General features: G+C 39.0%; 1 protein-coding gene across 2 annotated transcripts in view; it reads left to right on the forward strand.

The window, feature by feature from the left end:
- METTL16 (methyltransferase like 16) overlaps positions 1–18684 on the forward strand; it is a 75855-nt gene that overhangs the window by 45244 nt on the left and 11927 nt on the right. For both annotated transcript variants that reach the window (XM_002918022.4, XM_019798349.2), the window contains 2 exons: positions 12877–12946; positions 14027–14116. In XM_002918022.4, coding sequence (XP_002918068.1) covers positions 12877–12946; positions 14027–14116 — 160 coding nt within the window. The remainder of the gene's footprint in view (positions 1–12876; positions 12947–14026; positions 14117–18684) is intronic.

Consider the following 18684-nt stretch of genomic DNA (forward strand, 5'->3'; position numbering starts at 1 on the left):
TATCGTAGTGTCTCGGAATAGGGAGGAGAGGGAGAGAGGTGGGGGAGAACAGCTGGTTGGTAGAGCCATCAGAACACACACAACATTCATGGGTCAAGTTCACCATCTTACATGGGTGTGATTCATGACACCCCCAGATAATTACAATAGTACCATCACAGATCATCGTAACAAATACTCTTAATAATGAAAAAGTTTGAAGTACTGTGAGAATTACCAAAATGTGACACAGACACGAAATGAGCAATGGCTTTTGGAAAAATGATATCAGTAGAGTTGCTTGATGCAGGATTGCCACAAATTTCAATTTGTTTAAAAAAAAGATTTGTGAAATGCAGTAAAAGAAGGCACGATAAAATGAGGTATGCCTGTGTTTTGAGGCTCCGAATAAGGGACTAAAAGCAAATATTTTAACCCTACCATTTCCTTCTTATCCCTCTAGAATTTTTTTCTTATTACTGAAAAACTGTAGGAGCTAAGCGGAATTTGTAACATGGAGTGAAATCAGTTAAATTTGTTGGACTGATCTCAGTGATGGCACTCAGGATGCCTCGTTTCCCTGTCACAGTTCGTGCCTCACCTAAGTGACACTCAGCAGCACCTGCAGTGTTGTTTTATACCTTCAAGAATTCTGCAGCTGGGAGGCTCTTGGGAGGTAAAGTTATCCAGTATCTTAGTTTTACGGATTAGAAGCTCAGGACCTGAATCTCCTGATTCTGGTCTAGTACTCTTTCCACCACCCTGTGCAGTGGCTTCAAGGTAGACAGCCTTTCTAGCGTTGATGAAGATTTACACGTACTCGTCATTGTTGCTTTCATGTTTTGTGCCTGTGACTTGAGCTTACTCATAGCATTTTCTTTTTTAGAAACTCACTCACGGGAGCTTCTAAATAAATCAGCAGACTTGGTCAAACTCCTCATGGCCTGAATTCCAGTCTTGTCATTCATTATTATTTCTGTAGCTGATGCCCTTTATGGCAGTTATTTTATGATTTTTCGAGGAACCAGAGATTTATATCTGGCCAAGTTCTAACTTAATACAGATTTTACCATTTTTCCTCTTTTTGCTTTTTCCTTTCTAATCCCCACCCCCTACCAGATGGTAGATACTCCTTGGGTTTGTATATACTGTACATATTTGGTGATGGACCAGTAGATTGAATAATCTGTGTCTTTTGAATGTGATTTTTGTTTTCTTTTTGGTAAAATTGGATAATAGTAGCTACCTCACACCTCATAGGGTGGTCATAGAATTAAATGAACATGTATTTGATATAACAAATATCAAATAGGATCATCTTAACTTTTTTTTTTTTAAAGATTTTATTTATTTGACAGAGAGAGACAGCCAGCGAGAGAGGGAACACAAGCAGGGGGAGTGGGAGAGGAAGAAGCAGGCTCATAGCAGAGGAGCCTGATGTGGGGCTCGATCCCAGAGCACCGGGATCACGCCCTGAGCCGAAGGCAGACGCTTAACGACTGCACCACCCAGGCGCCCCAGGTTCATCTTAACTCTTGACTGTTCTGGGAATTCAGTAGGTTTACATGCTGTGGTCCACTGTGTTGAAAGGATGTTACAAGTACTTTGTTATTTTAATAAAGAGCTCCCCCTCCCCTTTTGTTTTTTTATTTTTAAGATTTTATTTACTTATTTAAGAGAGAGAGGGAGAGCAAGCATGGGGGGGAGCAGGGGGAGAGGGAGAAGCAGGCTCCCCGCTGAGCAGGTAGCCCAACTTGGGGCTCAATCCCAGGATCCCGGCATCATGACCTGAGCTGAAGGGAAATGCTTAACCAACTGAGTCACCCAGGCGCCCCTCCCCTTTTGTTTTTTTAAAGTAGGTGCTAGTGTAATTATGGGGTACTATAAGTAACAGTTGCAGGGAATAATTGTACATTTTATAACTGAGCGCTTAATCAGTTCTTCAGCTGAAAGACTCCATTTTATTCTAAACTTTGACTTGCCTTTATAAAAGGGTAAGCCACTTGATTTTTCTTGTCTATGATGTTGGGATACCTCCGTTGTTCAGAGAATGAAGAGAAATTACATACGAACGTACATGTAAATTGAAGTGCTATCTAAATGTTAGATGTTACTACTACTATTTATAATTTTATCTTTCCTTTAAAAAAAAAGATTTACTTATTTATTTATTTATTTATTTATTTATTTATTTATTTATTTATTTTAGAGTGTGTGTGCATGAGTAGGGGGAGGGATGGAGGGAGAGAGACGGTCTCTCAAGCAGATTCCATGCTGAGTGTGGAGCCTGACATGGGACTCCCTGAGATCACAACCCTGAGATCATGACCTGAGCCGAAACCAAGAGTTGGACACTCAATTGACTGAACCACACAGGTGCTCCTATACTTTTAATCTCTTAAAATAATCACACAGAAAATTAGAAAATGGAGAAAACATTGATCTCGGCACTTTGACACAACTGTTAGCTTATTTTGGGTGAATGTCCTGCCAGTTTCCCCTTTTTTCATTCCCACAGTTGTAATCATGAATACCAATAATTTTGTCTTCTGCTTTTAACTTTACTTTTTTCATTCCTTTGTTTCTTTGATAATGGTATGTGCATAGCAGTAATTTTAAATAGCTTGACAACAGTCCATAAGTAAGTAATTCCTTATTATTGGGCATTATATTTATTCTTTTTTTTTTTTAATCTTTTTTTTTTTTTAAAGATTTTATTTATTCGACAGAGATAGAGACAGCCAGCGAGAGAGGGAACACAAGCAGGGGAAGTGGGAGAGGAAGAAGCAGCCTCTCAGCAGAGGAGCCTGATGTGGGGCTCAATCCCATAACGCAGGGATCATGCCCTGAGCCGAAGGCAGACGCTTAACCGCTATGCCACCCAGGTGCCCCTATTCTTTTTTTTCAGTGTTACAAAGAACATACCACTTTTTGTTTGTTACTGAACTAGCACAGGTAAATCTAATGAGACTATTATTGTGGATGGCTGTCTTTGACCTCTGGTTTCATCTTTGATTGGGACCCATTGTAGGGTTGCAGATCAATAAAAGGGGGTTTTTGGGGTGTCATTAGAAAGAAATGTACCCCTTGCTCCAGTGTACCAATTCACCACAGAGATACAGAAGGTAGAAATGTTTTAGGGGATAGATAGTAATTAGCCTGTTCTCCAGGTAGAAGAGCTTTTTTTTCTCAATTTAAACCTAAAAGAGTATTTCTTAATTGTGAGTTCCATAGGAGGCAGTTGCTGGTATTTTGATTTTTTTCTTCCTGCTAAAGTAGGAAGATGAAGAATAAGCAGAGGATAAAGGGCTGCTTTATTATTTTTTAATGAATTAAATTATGTGCTTTTCATCACCTTAATTTAGGTATCATATTTTTAATTGCCTTTCAAGTGTGGTTGAGTCCAGTTGCTCATGCCATGACAAGCTAGCTCTATGTTTTTATGCCATATCCACCTGTAGTACGTAGTCACTGGTTAGTTCTACTTTAAGTGGAAGAAGAGAGTTGTTAAATTAAAAAAGCATGTATTTTTAGTTCATTGGGCAATTACAAAAAGGAATACCAAGGGGCGCCAGGGTGGCTCAGTCGGTTAAGTGTCTAATTTCGGCTCAGATCATGGTCTCAGCGTCCTGGAATCGAGCCTGCATCAAGCCTTGCGTCGGGCTCCATGCCCGGTGGGGAGTCTGCTTCTCCCTCTCCCTCTGCCCATCCCTACGCTCATGTGCTCGCTCTCTCTCTCAAATAAATAAATGTTTTTTTAAATTTTTAAATAAAAGGAATACCAAAGAATGTAAAGCGTTGGCCCCTCTGCCTTGGAGAGCCTTGTTACAGTGTTTCTTGCACATGTAAAAATGTGTGTGAACAATTAAAACTACTTTTTAAGAGAAACATAGAGTAAAAGTTTATTTTTAGCCATGTAGACTTGTAATTCATGGTAGTTTAAATCTCAAATTTGGTGGACATTAGGGCTGCTCTGCTGGATGTCTAGGGACATTTATTCTGATAACTCGTTACAGGCAGCAAAATGTTAGGTTCTACAACTGGAGAAGTTTTTAGACTATGCTCAGAGCCACCTAAATGCCAAACCTCTGCTTTTATCTGTTTTTCTATATTACACTTCAGTTTAAGGTTTGGTGTTTTAAAATAACCAATCCCGGGGCTCCTGACTGGCTCAGTCAATTAAGCATCTGTCTTCAGCTCAGGTCATGATCTTAGGATCCTGGGATCGAGCCCCATATCCAGCTCCCTGCTCAGCTGGGAGTCTCTTCTCTCCCTCTGCCCCTCCCCCCTGCTCATGCTCAAGCTTGCTCTCTCTCTCAAATAAATGCATAAAAAAATCTTTTAAAAAATTGAATAAAAATAAAATAACCAATAAATATTGGTTTATTGTAAATAAATAAAATATAAATAAGTGTAAATGTATTATAAATATAAATAAATAAATAAAATATAAATAAATAAAAATTAAATAACAGTAAAAAGAACCAGGCCCCTTGGAAAAATGGGTGATTTCAGTGCTGGGCAAGGATAAGTTTAAGAGCCTGGAATGTCTTACAATACCAAAAAAGTAAGGAAGTGTTCAAAATATGACATGTTAAAAGGCTATAGGAGGCACCTCGAGCCAAATCTGGGACAATATGATTTCATAATAAATAATGACAGTAATGGGTTTTAAGCCATTCAATAAAATAAGCAAAGAGGAGAGAGGAAAAGTTCTTTTTTACAGTAGAATGCCAACTAATACATGTAGAAAGAGTAATAAAGTTAGAAAAATCACTGTTTTCCCATCATTATTGTAGTAACTGATGGAAAATCAACAGTGGAAAATTTGAAGAGGAACAGGATGTTAATAGTTTCAGAGCATCTCCCCACAGATGACTTACAATCACAGAGAAATGTGGTAACATTACAGTAGAGAAGGCGGGGGATCCCCCTCGAGCAGGTGATGGCCCTCTGATGCGCTGCACCCAGGACACAGTAGCACTCTGCTCTTTATGCCGGCATGTATAGCTTCAGCCGAACTCTGAGGAAACTTCAGACAAACCAGCTTGGAGGGGTTTTGTAGAATATTTCTTCAGAAATATAAAGGTCATGAAAGGAAAAAAAAATTTTAAAAGGCTGAATGAGGAACTGTTCCAGATTGAAGGAGACTAAAGAGACTTGACAGGTAAATGAAATGCAGGATCTTAGATCGGATCTTGCATCAGGGGAGAAAATTGCCATGAAGGACATTATGAGGATAATTGGTGAAATTTGAAAATGGACTGTATTCCCGATAATAAATAGTACTGTGTGAGTGTTAAATTTTCTCAGTTTGATAATTGTTCTGTGGTTATGAAGGAGAATGTCCTTGTTTTTAAAATGTACATGCCAAAATATTTAGGGTGAAAGGGGCATGATGATGTCTATAGCTAACTCTCAAATGGTTTTAAAAAAACACAGATGAAGCAAATGGAGGAAAATGTTGATTGATGAATCAGGGTGAAGAGTATACTGGAATCATTTTTACTAATCTTGCAGCTCTTACGTACACTTGAAATTATTTCAAAATAAGTTTTCTTGAGAGCTACTGTCTCAGAGGAATTACTAAATGCTGTTATGAGTAGAGTGCTACTTTCATCATTAAAATAGTATAATGGGTTCAGAGTCTCCTGGGTAACTAGATCTTCCTTTTGTTCATTTTTTTTTTCTACCTGCATTTTGATTAGTTGTCTCAAGATACCTGTCGAGAGTAAGCTAGGATCTAATGGGTAGGCATTTTTTGAAGTGAAGTCAACTCAGAATTTTGATACACCCTGTTACTTCTGCTTTTCCTTTAAGAAATATAAATGCTGCAGAAAAGTCATTGATGAGATTAAATCTTAAAAGATTCACAGTAGTGTTCAGCTTACAGCAAGGGTTAAAAGAAAGGTGAACTCTCCCAAGCCATTATTAACTGCCAAGGACATTTAACTGTTAGAAGACTTACTTATATAAATATTTACTTTCCTTCATCTCCTGAGGAAATGTATACTATCTTCTTTTGTTTCTATTCTGGGCTATTTCTTGGTTTCTGGTGATTCTGATCTAATCTGTTCAGGAAAGGCGTTAACCTATTTTATACTGTTACTGTGTGAGCACTAATTGCTCTGAATTTTTTTTTTTTCCATCTTGTTCCTAATGTCCCAAAAGGTTTTAATTCCTGGTTAATGATTTCTCTGTTTATATACTGTCTTCTTAAAGGGAGCGTATCGTTTTTGTCCCAAACATTTTAAAACCACCAAACGAAATTGATTATGCTCTAAGTAAATTTACCCAGGTTTGTTTAAAGTAGTTTAGGTAAAACAATTATTTGTCTTTTCAAAGGGAAAACGGAATGACTAAACAAAAATAGGGGCAGTCACCTGTTGTTGCATCTGCAAACAATGAAAACAAAATATTGGTTAGTGCAAACTGTTTCTATAGCATTATAATAGTATTTTTCAGACTTCTATAAACAACAAGATTTTTATTTATATTTAATGTATGAAGCTGGAACCATATGAAACTGCCAGTATCTTTACAATACAAAGCTAGATACAATCTGTGTGATTGCATTTATGTGAATCTGAAACAGGCAAAACTATTAAGACAGAATGACCAGTGGTCACTAGAGGCTGGGGTAGGGGGAAAGACTGTAGAGGGGCACTAGGGAACTTTTTAGGGTGATGTAAATGTTCCGTATCTTGCTTGTGGTGGTGGTAATGTACACATTTGTCAAAACTCATTGAATTATATACTTAAAATTGGAGAATTTTACTGTATACGCTATGTCTTGATAAAACTGGTGTAAATATAAAAATTCTCTCATGTTTCTTGTATCTTTGCTGTCATTCATTTCATCTATACATATCTATCGTAAGCATACATAATCAAATACATTGTTGTATTGTTATTTTTAACAAACTGGTGCCTGTTACATCAATTCAGAATTTTAAAAGTTTTGAAAAACAAAAAAATAAAAATAAAAAGTTTTGGGGCTCCTGGGTACCTCAGACGATTGAGTGTCTGCCTTCAGCTCATGTCATGATCCTGGGGTCCTGCGATCGAGCCCTGCATTGGGCTTCCCGCTCAGCAGAGAGTCTGCTTCTCCCCCTGCTCGTACTCTATCTCTCAAATAAATAAAAATCTTTTTCTGAAAAAAAAAAAAAGTTTTGATTTGTTTTGTTTTGTTTTTTTTAATTTTTTTTTTTTTTTTATTCAACAGAGATAGAGACAGCCAGCGAGAGAGGGAACACAAGCAGGGGGGAGTGGGAGAGGAAGAAGCAGGCTCATCGCAGAAGAGCCTGATGTGGGTCGATCCCACAACGCCGGGATCACGCCCTGAGCCGAAGGCAGACGCTTAACCGCTGTGCCACCCAGGCGCCCCTGTTTTGTTTTTTAACCTTCTTTCTTCTTCTTCCTCGTTCTTCATTTTTTTTTATATAAATTTGAGTTTCTGACCCAATACCATTTTCCTTCTTCTAAGGTTTTGTAAATGTCAAGAGAAGTTCTCTAGAGAAGGAACTGGCAACAAATTCCCTCAGTTCCTTTTTGAGGAAGTCTTATTTCACCTTCACTATTGAAGGACGGTTTTGCAGGGTGTAGAATTCTAGGTTGGTGGGTTTTTTCCCCTCTCAACATTTTAAACATTTCACTCTACTCTCTTCTTGCTTGCATGGTTTCTTAAGAGAAGTTTGATGTAATTCTTTCCTTTGTTCCTCTATAAATAATGTAGCTTTTTCCCTCTGGCTTCTTTCAGGATTTTTTTCTTTATCTTTGATTTTCCATATTTTGAAAATCATATGCCTAACTTAGGTGTAATTTTCTTTGGGATTTTACCTGCTCAGTGATCTCTTAGCTTCCCAAATCTATGGTTTGGTGCCTGACATTAATTTGGGGGAAATTCTTAGTAAATATTGTTTCAGATATTTTTTCTGTGCCTTTCTTTTTCTTCTGGAATTCCAGTCCCATATATTTTACACCTTTTGTAGTTGTCGCACAGTTCCTGGATATTGTATTCTGGGTTTTTGTTGTTGTTTGTTTTCCTGTGCCTTTTCTCTTTGCTTTTCACTTCTGGCTGTTTCTGTTGAGATATATCCTCAGACTCAGAGATTCTTTCTTCAGCTGTGTCCAGTCTACTTTTGAGCCCACAAAGGAATTCTTTCTTTCTGTTAAAGTGTTTGTGACCTCTAGCCTTTCTTTTGGGTTCTTTTTTAGACTTCCCATCTCTCTGCTTACATTGCTCATCTATTCTTGCATGCCATCTGCTTTATCCATTAGAACCCTTTAGCATCTTTTTTTTTTTTTTTAGATTTTATTTTTTTGTCAGCATAAGCAGGAGGATGTGGCAGGCAGAGGGGGAAGCAGGCTCCCAGCTGAGCAAGGAGCCCAATGGAGGACTCGATCCCAGGACCCTGGGATCATGACTTGAGCCTAAGGCAGACATTTAACCAACTGAACAACCCCGGGGGGGCCTGAGCCATTAGCATCTTAATCATAGTTGTTTTAAATTCCTAGTCTGATAACTCTAACATTCTTGCCATGTATGGTTCTGATGCTAGCTCTGTCTCTTCAAACTGTTTTTTGCCTTTTAGTATGTTTTGTAATTTTTTCTTGATAGAAGGACATAATACATTGGGTGAAAGGAGCCGCTATAAATATAAATAGGTCTTCGTTTTTTTGTTCTTTTTTTAAAAATAATTTTTATTTTGTTGTATTAGTCACCATACAGTACATCCCTAGTTTTTGATGCAGTGTTCCATGATTCATTATTTGTGTATAACACCCAGTGCGCCATGCAATATGTGCCCTCCTTAATACCCATCATCGCCTATCCCAATCTCCCACCCCCATAAATAGGCCTTTGTAATGTGGTGAGGTGTGGGGAGAAGGGAAACATGTCCTATGAGTAGGTCGCAAGTCTTTTAGCGAGCCTGTATGCCTCTGGATTGTAAACTTCGCACATGCTTCTTAGTCCCTTCTTACCTCCTCCCCCTCTCCTTGTTGGGACAGGATTGCTAGAGTAGGCTGGAGTCGGATGATGCCATTCTCCTAGGTCAGTTAGGTTCTGACATACCGCAGCAGGCTAGGATCTGGTTAACTAGTTTCTCTTGAGGTCAGGCCTTGTTAAGGACAGGATGCTCTAGCTTATTTCAGAATTACCCCTTTTTTCCTTTCCCTGAGGGAAGCACAGAGATTTTTTTCTCCCATATTCACTGAGAACCTGGTCAAGCGCCTGGAGGTAGAATTCACAGAAGTTTGGGGTCCTGATGATGGAGTCCTCCTGGGATTTTTATTTCTCAAACTTGTCCATGCTGAGTCTCCAGCAATTTGTCAGTTACAATTCAGGTTTCCGTAGCTTAGCACTGATTCCCATGGCAGTTTTCTCCTGGATTTCTGCTCTGGTGAGTTGTAATTCTTTATATTTACCTGTTGGTCTCTCTAATTTTAGAGGCAGTTGCTTCTCTAATTTTAGAGGCAGCAACAATCTGAGTTGCTTCTGTGATGGATCTAGGAACAGTTGTTTGTTTTTCGGATGGTTTACTTAAACAGTGTAGCGACTTCCAACTTCTTAAATGTTGGACTAGAAACTAGAAGTCTCCCTGTATCTCTTTTTTCTGTTTATTAATCTTACGAAGTTGTAGGAGCTCCTTATATACGCTGGATACAAGCCCTTTATCAGATGTGTTTTGCAAGTATTTCCTCCCAGTCTGTGGTTTGCCTTTCTTTTTTTTATAACAGTGTCTTTTGAAAAGTAAGCTTTGGGTACCTTGGTTTTTAAAATAAGCTGATCATATAAGTGAGTCTGTTTCTGGACTATATTCCATTCTCTTGATCTGTATGTCTGTATTTATGCCATACCATATTGTCTTGATATCAGAGCTTTATAATAAGTCTTGAATTCAGTAGTGTCAGTCCTCCAATTCTGTTGTTCTTTTCCAAAAAATTGTTTTGGCTCTTCAAAATCTTTCACTTCCATATAAATTTTAGAATCAGTTTATCAATTTCTATGAAAAAGCCTACTGGGATTTTGGTTGTGATTTTATTTATTTTATAGATCAAATTGGAGAGAACTGATAGCTTAACAATGTTAAATCTTCCATCCCAACATGGTATAGTTTTTTTTTTATTTAGATCTTAGAATTCTTTCAGCAGTGTTTGATGGTTTTCTTGCACATATTATGTTAATTTTATTCTTAAGTATTTTATGTATTTTGAAGTTATTGTAAATTGAATTTTTAAATTTTAATTTCTAGTTATGTATTGCTACTGTAAGGAAATACAGCTGATTTTATATTGAGCTTTTATCCTGTGACCTTGTTGAATTCATTTATTCTAGTAGCTTTTCCCTAGATTTCAAAGAATTTTCTACATAGATGATCATGTCTTCTGTTAAGAAAGATAGTTTTCTTTCTTTTCAGTCTGTATGCATTTTATCACTTCATTGTACTGACTAGAATCTCTCGTACAATTTTGAATAGAAGTGGAGGGTGGACATCATTCCCAGTGTCATCATACTTTTAAACATTTTATATAAGATTTAAATGTTTAAGAAAACTATGATTCTCTTGTTACTGTTTTCTAGTCTAATTAGTGATTATTATACCCCTTTTCTGAAACACCACTTAATGTGTGCTGCTTGATACTGTCCCACAGCTCACAGGTGCTTTATGATTTTTTTTTTCAGTCTTTTTTTCCCATTTGCTTTACTTTGGATAGTTTCTACTGCTGTGTCTTCCCAGGTCTTTTCTTTTGCAGAGTCTAGTATGTTGTTAATCCCATCCAGTGAATCTTTCATTTTAGGTGTCATAATTTTCATGTCTAGGAGTTCCATTCGGTTGGTTTTTATATCTTCCCTCATGCTCCTCACATTTCCATGTTCTGTTACGGAACATATTTCTGAGAGCTGTTTTAATGTCATGATTTGCTAATTTCATCATCTCTTGTTTCTTGATCTGTTCCTAATGATTAATTTTTTTTATCCTGGTTGCAAATAATTTTCCTGCTTTTAATATCTGGTCATTTTTTATTGCATGCTAGACATTGCAAATCTTATGTTTCATCGTGTTCCCTTAAAGAATGTCAGATTCTGATGTTTACTTAAGTTACTTGTAATCTTTGATCCTTTTGACTTTTACTTTTAAGCTTCATTAGGGTAAATATAGAATAGCCTCTAGACTTATGACAAAGCAGTATCCTTTCTAGGACTTCACTAGATAGATGCCCCTTTTATTAACAAGGGCTTTCTGCTCTGGCCAGTAGAACTGCAGACTAGTCTAGCTATGTCTGGACTCCAGGAATTGTTTAGCTATTGCTTTCTGGGAATTTTTTTTTTTAAAGACTTATTTATTTTAGGGGCACCTGGGTGGCTCAGTCGTTAAGTATCTGCCTTTGGCTCAGGTCATGATCCCAGGGTCCTGGGTTTGAGCGCCGCGTCGGGCTCCCTGCTCAGCGGGAAGCCTGCTTCTCCCTCTCCCACTCCCCATGCTTGTTTTCCCTCTCTCGCTGTCTCGCTGTCAAATAAATAAATAAAAATCTTCAAAAAAAGATTTATTTATTTTAGAAAGAGAATGTAGGGGGAGAGGGGGAGAGAATCCTTAAGCAGACTCCCTGCTGAGTGTGGAGCCCAGCACAGGGCTTGGTCTCAGGTCCCGGAGCCGAAATCAGGAGTTGGATGCTTAACTGATCGAGCCACTCAGGGGCCCCTCTGGGAATTCTTTTCCTAGTCTCATGGAGTTCCACTACACAGGTGCAAATCCTTATTCTGCAGAATATTCCAGGAAACTTTTCTGCAGATGCCCAGAATTCTCTCTCTATGCAAGTCCTTCCTCTCGTGTTTTGCTCTTCAAAAACTCCTTACTGCCTGGGCCTTTGAAATCCAGTCTCTCGCTCACCAATTCAAGATTATTGGGCTCTGTTTGAGTTTCCTTTCCCTACATTGCTGCTTGGAAATTTCCTTCAGGCAGTAAGCTCTGTCAGTTATGGGACTCACCTGGTTTGTTTCTCCCCTAGAGATTATGGGTCTTCACTGCAGTTAGTCTGAAAAACAATTGTTACACATATTTTGCCAAGTTTCCTAGTTGGTCGTGATAGAAAGCATAGTAGTTAACCTTTCATAGGCTAAATTCTATTTACCTTTTAACCAGTTCCCTCCATCTTCTCCCCCGAAGAAACTGATTTCATATTCTTTTGAAACACTAATGCATATCCTTAAATTGTTTGTAGGTGAGGCCATCTCAAAGTGTAGGTCCATGCCAGATTTTACAATTTTTATTAGAATGGTATAGGGGGGTGTTTATACTTTTTTTAGTTGAGGTATAATTTGACATACAGTATTGTAGTAGTTTCAGGTATACATGTTTTTATTGTTATTTATTAACTGATTTCTGTCCTAGAGCTAAATGGCCTTTATTCTGAGTGTCATAGGAGAAACCTCTCCTCTCTTTTTCACTATTTTTCCAAATATGTGCAGCCCTGAATCATTGGAGAGGCTAAGTGGGTTTTTGGTTTTTTTAAGTTGCTTTGGGCTTGTTTTCCCTTTTTTAAAATTATTATTTTTTTTTTTTAAGATTTTATTTATGTGAGAGAGAGCATGAGCTGGGTGGGGGAGGGGCAGAAGGAGAAGCAGACTCTCCACTGAGCAGGGAGCCCCACACGGGACTTGATCCGAAGACCCCAGGATCAGGACCTGAGCTGAAGCAGATGCTTAACCGACTGAGCCACCCAGGTGCCTTTGTTTTCCTTTGCTAGGTTTGCTCTTTGTCTAAATACAATTTTTGTTATTGTTACTTGTAACTTAAGGCAGATTTTTTTTGCAGTTCTCATTTTGTTCATGTGAAAAATGCTTAATTAAAAAATGTAACCATGTGTTTTACTTCTCTGATTTTTTTTTCCTAGGTGGTATAGCTGTATGCTGGGGAAAAAATGCAGCCTGGCTCCTCTGAAGGAAGAACTTCGCATACAAGGGGTAAGTCTTTGTCATTACTGTTCTGGTACATCTCCTCTGTTGGTAGGTAGAGTATGGAACTTTGCTTTGTACCTTAAAACTTTAAGTGTGTTTTTTTGTTTTATTTTTATTTTTTAATTTTGTAAAATTAAAATAGGCTTTTTATAAATTATTTTTAAAAGGACTTCTTTGACAGTTATGACAGAGAAAAAAGATGGGGGAAAACAGGATGAGTGCAATGTCAGAGAGATACCAGAAATAAAAAAACCTGGTTCTACCTGCCACTCACTCCACATCTGACTCCTTTAAGAGTGCAAAAACTGAAGGTTACATAAGTTAAGGGGCTTGTTCTGGGTCACATATCTAGTTATCAAAGATCAGCTAGAACTAGAATGATAGTCATTCAAGTGTACTTCCCTTTATGGTGCAGTCCACATGAATTCAGCCCCTTGATTCTCTTTTGAAAAGCAGGTGGCAAATTAATACTGCCCCTGACTCCTCTCCCAGTTTATGGTGTTTGGGCACAAGTAAGCATGAGCCCAGATGACTTTTCAGAGAAGGAGATCAAATGTGTGGTCAGTGCTGGAACCAAGTTGCTGATTTCTGGTTTCTCTCAGACATTGTACCCATCCTGTTTTCCCTATCACACCGTTTCTTTGTTAAAATTCTAATAGCCACAAAGTAGTTTCATTTTCCCCCCTAAAATCTGATAGACAAAAAGAAGAATGCATAGCTGTATCTAGCTAGGCTTTGGTGGCTCTCTTTCCAAAAAGAAAAGAAAAGAAAAAAAACCATTCGAATCATTTACCAGTGGTTCTTTGAAAAGCTGTTACGTGTTATTTGGGTGTTTTGAATATTTGGACCTTCAGACCTAAACTCTGAATTCTCTCTAATTATAGAAGAGGAAAAAAACCACAACTTTGTTGAGAGATAATTTTTTCGTTGATTATTAGATAGCTATGCATAACTGTTTTGGGATAGTAGTGTTTATTAACTGATTTAAAAAAAAAAAACCAATGCATAATTAACATGAGGCAGCAACCCAAAACATACTGGTAGAATTACTTCAGTTTGGTGAGATTACATGTTTATTGATTTCAGGTTCCTAAAGTCACCCACACTGAATTCTGTCAAGGTCGGACAATGAGATGGGCTTTAGCTTGGAGTTTTTATGACGATGTTACAGTACCAGTAAGTAGAGGCTTCGCTTTAGCTCCTCCAAATGCCAGCACATGGTGGGTTTTAGTAGGTCACGAATGAACTAAATCTGTACTGCCTAGGTTTCCCTGAAGTTTGCCCCAAATGCTTATTTTGGAATGGGAAGTGGTTGTGAAACAGGACACAGTCCTAGAAGGCTGACTGTGGTGACCATAGAGCCTTTCTCTGGATTTGTGCAACACAGTGATTCTTGCTCAGCAGGTATAAATGAATTAGAAATGTGTCTTTTGGGAATTAAAAATTCAGGGAATATAATCTGTAGAAATACCTTGCAGGTATAATTATTCTGTTGGATATTCCTAAAGAATTGAAATTGAAGTCTGTTTATTTTCCTTTATACTGATGCTTTCATGGAGTAGCTGTCTCCTGGGTTATTGGTGAATACAGAAATTGCTATTTGCGGTTGCAGGCTTTTGATATGTAACACTTAGGGATCATTCGAGTAAAAGGTTCTCTGTTAGCTTTAAAATTACCACTAGGGGCGCCTGGGTGGCACAGATGTTAAGCATCTGCCTTCGGCTCAGGGCGTGATCCCTGCGTTATGGGATCGAGCCCCACATCAGGCTCCTCCGCTATGAGCCTGCTTCTTCCTCTCCCACTCCCCCTGCTTGTGTTCCCTCTCTCGCTGGCTGTCTCTCTCTCTGTCAAATAAATAAATAAAATCTTTTTAAAAAAAATAAGTAAAATAAAATTACCACTAAAATATCGGTCAGTTTTGAAGCTGGGTGATAGGTCATTGTTCTAGTCTCTCTACTTTGCATATGCTTAAGCTTGAACATTTTCTGGAATAGAATGTTTTTGTTTAAGATTTTATTTATTTATTTTGAGAGGGGGAGAGAGCACAGAGGGGGAGGGGCAGACAAGGAGAAGCAGACTCCCTGCTGAGCAGGGAACCCGATGTGGGGCTCAATCCCAGGGTCTTGGGATCATGACTTGAGCCGAAGGCAGGTGCCCAACCGACTGAGCCCCTGGAATAGAATGTTTTAAAAAATAATTTGTTCTGCAAACTTCTCTTTGTCCTCTGTGCTATTGCATGTCAAGGAAAAATACTTCTGAACTGGTCAGACTGAATGATTTTTCTGGGCTGTACTGAGAGGTGGTAATAGAGTAGCATCTGTTTGTTCTCACAGTTCCTCCCCAAGAGCAATCAACCTTGTTTCCTGGAGCCTCCCATCTTAAGTTTATGCACACATTGCTCAGCGCTGTGCTCCCTCTTCCTGTAGTATTTGTGGAGGCCTGGTACCTGGTCCTTCAGGTTTCTGATCCTCTCTCCATACAATGTGCTTGTTCTGGGTGCTCTTCTCCCAAAGGCTTATTAGTTGCACTTGATCTTTCAAGTCATCTTTAAATGTTGCTGTGTTTGAGCCTCTAGCCCTTCTCTCATTGCAGAGTAGAGACATGTGTAGAACTACAAGGGGACAGTTTGCAGATGTTTCTGAATACATGGACTCAGATTTAAAACTGAGTCTGTCCTTTCTGCACTCTGCTACTAGGTGTGCTGCTGGGTTGAAATAAGTCTCCCTGGGGCACCTGGGTGGCTCAGTCGGTTAAGGGTCTGCCTTGGCTCAGGTCATGATCCCAGGGTTCTGGGATCCAGTTCCGCATTGGGCTCCTTGCTCAGCCGGGAATCTGCTTCTCCCTCTGCCTGCCACTCCCCCTGTTTGTGCTCTCTCTTTCTGACAAATAAATAATAAAATCTTAAAAAAGAAAGAAAAAGCAAGCAAGCAAGAAAGAAAAGTCTCCCAGTCAGATCTGAATGACCTATCATGTGGAAGTCTATACCCACCTCTGTACAATGCAGTAGGGAAACTAGAGGTTAGTGTTTGAAATGTTCACTGGTTAAAAAGATGGTTCTAATTTTTTTTACCTCCCTATAGAGTTATCCTTTCTGTCATTTTCTAGAATATTAGGGCTTTCACACCAAATTGTTAAAAGCATTAGTAATGCCCTAGGTTATCCTTGTGCAGATTCTAACAGTTGCAGGAAAGTGGAACTGTGCCTGTTTCCAAGTGCTTCCTGTTTAACCTGCTTTCCACATTTGTTGGCACTGCAGATGAAGAGCTTATAATGGGCTCGGGCACTTTCCGTGCCATCTCAGAGCCCAGAGTCACCTTTGCCCTCTTGGATTAGTAGCTGTTTCAGATCAAAATATCAAAGGGCACTGTGTTTCTGTGTTAGCAGAATCAGCTTATTTTGAAAAGGAATCTTCTCCCTCCCTGTCTTTTAGGCCATCCTTGAGCCCTATTCCTAGTTTTATCCATCAAAGAATGCCTCTTGCAAAGGGCCTCAGGTTTCTCCCATGCCAGAGTACTCCCTCCCCACCGCTACCCTCAATCCAAAGCTGTTGATAATGCATTCCCAAGTGTTCCATTAGGTGCACTCAAACTGCTACAGGGAAAATGGCAATTTCTGATTTGCAGTAACCCAGCAACAGTTTCTTAGCACTGGTTCCCTTGATCAGCAGCTGCTTTCCCAGGGGTAGTCCCAGGGCACTGGTAAGGTTTTCTGTGGGCTGTCCTCTTGGTTCTCCTTTCCTCCACCTGCACCTCTCCCCACCCCTTGTGTTTTGAGATGCTCATCTGACTTTCCCCCCACTTGCTTCCGTTAGGAATGGGGAGATAGGAGGGTGCTGCTTTCAATGAGAGGAAGCCAAGGACTAGAGCTAGTTAAGTAGAAATATTGACCTACTTCCCCACCCCACCCCCACTCCTGCCTTTTTAGGGTAGATGTGCAAGTTACTATGGCAACGTCTGTTTTCACTTATCTTAGCCCACTGACTCTGTTTTTGTTGGTCCTGAATGCTAAAAAAAATTCTGATTCAAGTGCCTACACTAGGTCCGTTGCTCTTGTCTGGATTTATTTTAGCAACAAAAAGATGAGTCCTAGTGTTGATAGAATTTTTGTACAATCATTCCTGACTGATGATGAATGTAAGGAAGCATATTGTGAGGACAGTTCTTTACAAATTTAACAAGCATTCTAGGTAGAATGCCTCTTTGTCCCAGCTTCTCCTCTAATTGCTCAGGGTGTTATTTAGCTTTGCTTTGCTTTCAGAAGTTTAACACTTGTTAAAATAAGAAGGAAAAATAGTGTGGCCCCAGTAAGTTGTATATCCCTGGAACTCTGGTTTTAAAAAAATTATCCCCCTGAGTGTTCAAGACATTTCCTTTAAGCCTGGAGACTTTCCTGCCTAGGGAGTAAAACTAGAGGGCTTTTGGAAAGCAGAGGGAGGGAAGGGGTCAAATTAATCGGGTAACCTTGTTAGTGTCAGAGTGGGGTCTCCTGACAATACTGTCCTTAACTACTGCATAGGTATTCACACTGGTTCTAGATAGATTAGGGATTCTGTATAGGGTGCCACAGGGGGATGACATCTGGGGGCAGATGTCAGGTTGGTACTTCAGGCCTTGCTCTTATTTTAACCAGAGCTGATCTGCTTGCACTGATATTATGTATTGATTTTATTTCTCGAAAGGATTCTGCTGTTAAATGGTTTGAAAACCAGTACTATACCAGGCTATACAATAGGCTGTAAAACAGGTGCAATGATTAAGGAGCTGAGCTTTTGAGCAAAACCAGAGCCGGAGTCCAGAAGGACTCTTTTCTTAGTTACTAATCTTACTCCATATGACCTTCATTGTGATAATACTGAAGAAAAGACACCATTTTCCGTCCTTACAAGGACAAGTTTCGTGAGTGGGAAACACACATATAGCATTGCTACAGAATTATATCGGAGTAAGTGCTGAATTTGACTGGTCGGGAGTTAGGGAGTTCCCAAAATGGAAGCAGTTCTGGCTGGGCTAGTCAGAGCTGACTTCATGGAGTTGTTGTCAGTATCTGACTGGTGCTCGGTAAGTTTTCTTTGATGTTAAAAGGAATGGTGTAGGATTTGTACTAAGGTGCAACATTGTGAACAGATCATTAATAGGTGTAACAGATTTGAAGCACTGGTCTTTGTTGTTGTTTGAATGCATCACACACGTTAATGTCATTTTTATTTGAACCTGACCACAGTCAAGTGAGAGTAGATGGTATTATCCCCACTTTCTAGATGAGGAAACTGGGGGCTCTAAAAAGTCAGGCTAGTCCTCAACCACGCTAACATAATTATTTGTTTTGACCCACAATTCACCACAGCAGTTTTGAAAAGTTTTTTTTTTAATCTGTAATGATTTTTAAAATTTAAATGCAGCTAATTAACCTGTAATGTATTATTGGTTTCAGAGGTAGAGGTCAGTGATTCGTATAAACCCAGTGCTCGTTACATCATATACCTTCCTTAATGTCCATCACCATCCCCCCACCCCAGCAACCCTCAGTTTGTTTCCTGTGATTAACAGTTTCTTACGGTTTGTCTCTCTCTCTGGTTTCATCTTGTTTTAGTTTTAACTCTCTTCCCCTATGATCCTCTGTTTTGTTTCTTAAATTCCACATATCAGTGAGATCATGCAATGATTGTCTTTCTCTGATTGACTTATTTTGCTTGTCATAATACCCTCTAGTTCTATGCACATCATTGCAAACGGCAAGACTTCAAA

Source organism: Ailuropoda melanoleuca, chromosome 13 (genome assembly GCF_002007445.2).
Source record: "Ailuropoda melanoleuca isolate Jingjing chromosome 13, ASM200744v2, whole genome shotgun sequence".
Taxonomy (NCBI): domain Eukaryota; kingdom Metazoa; phylum Chordata; class Mammalia; order Carnivora; family Ursidae; genus Ailuropoda; species Ailuropoda melanoleuca.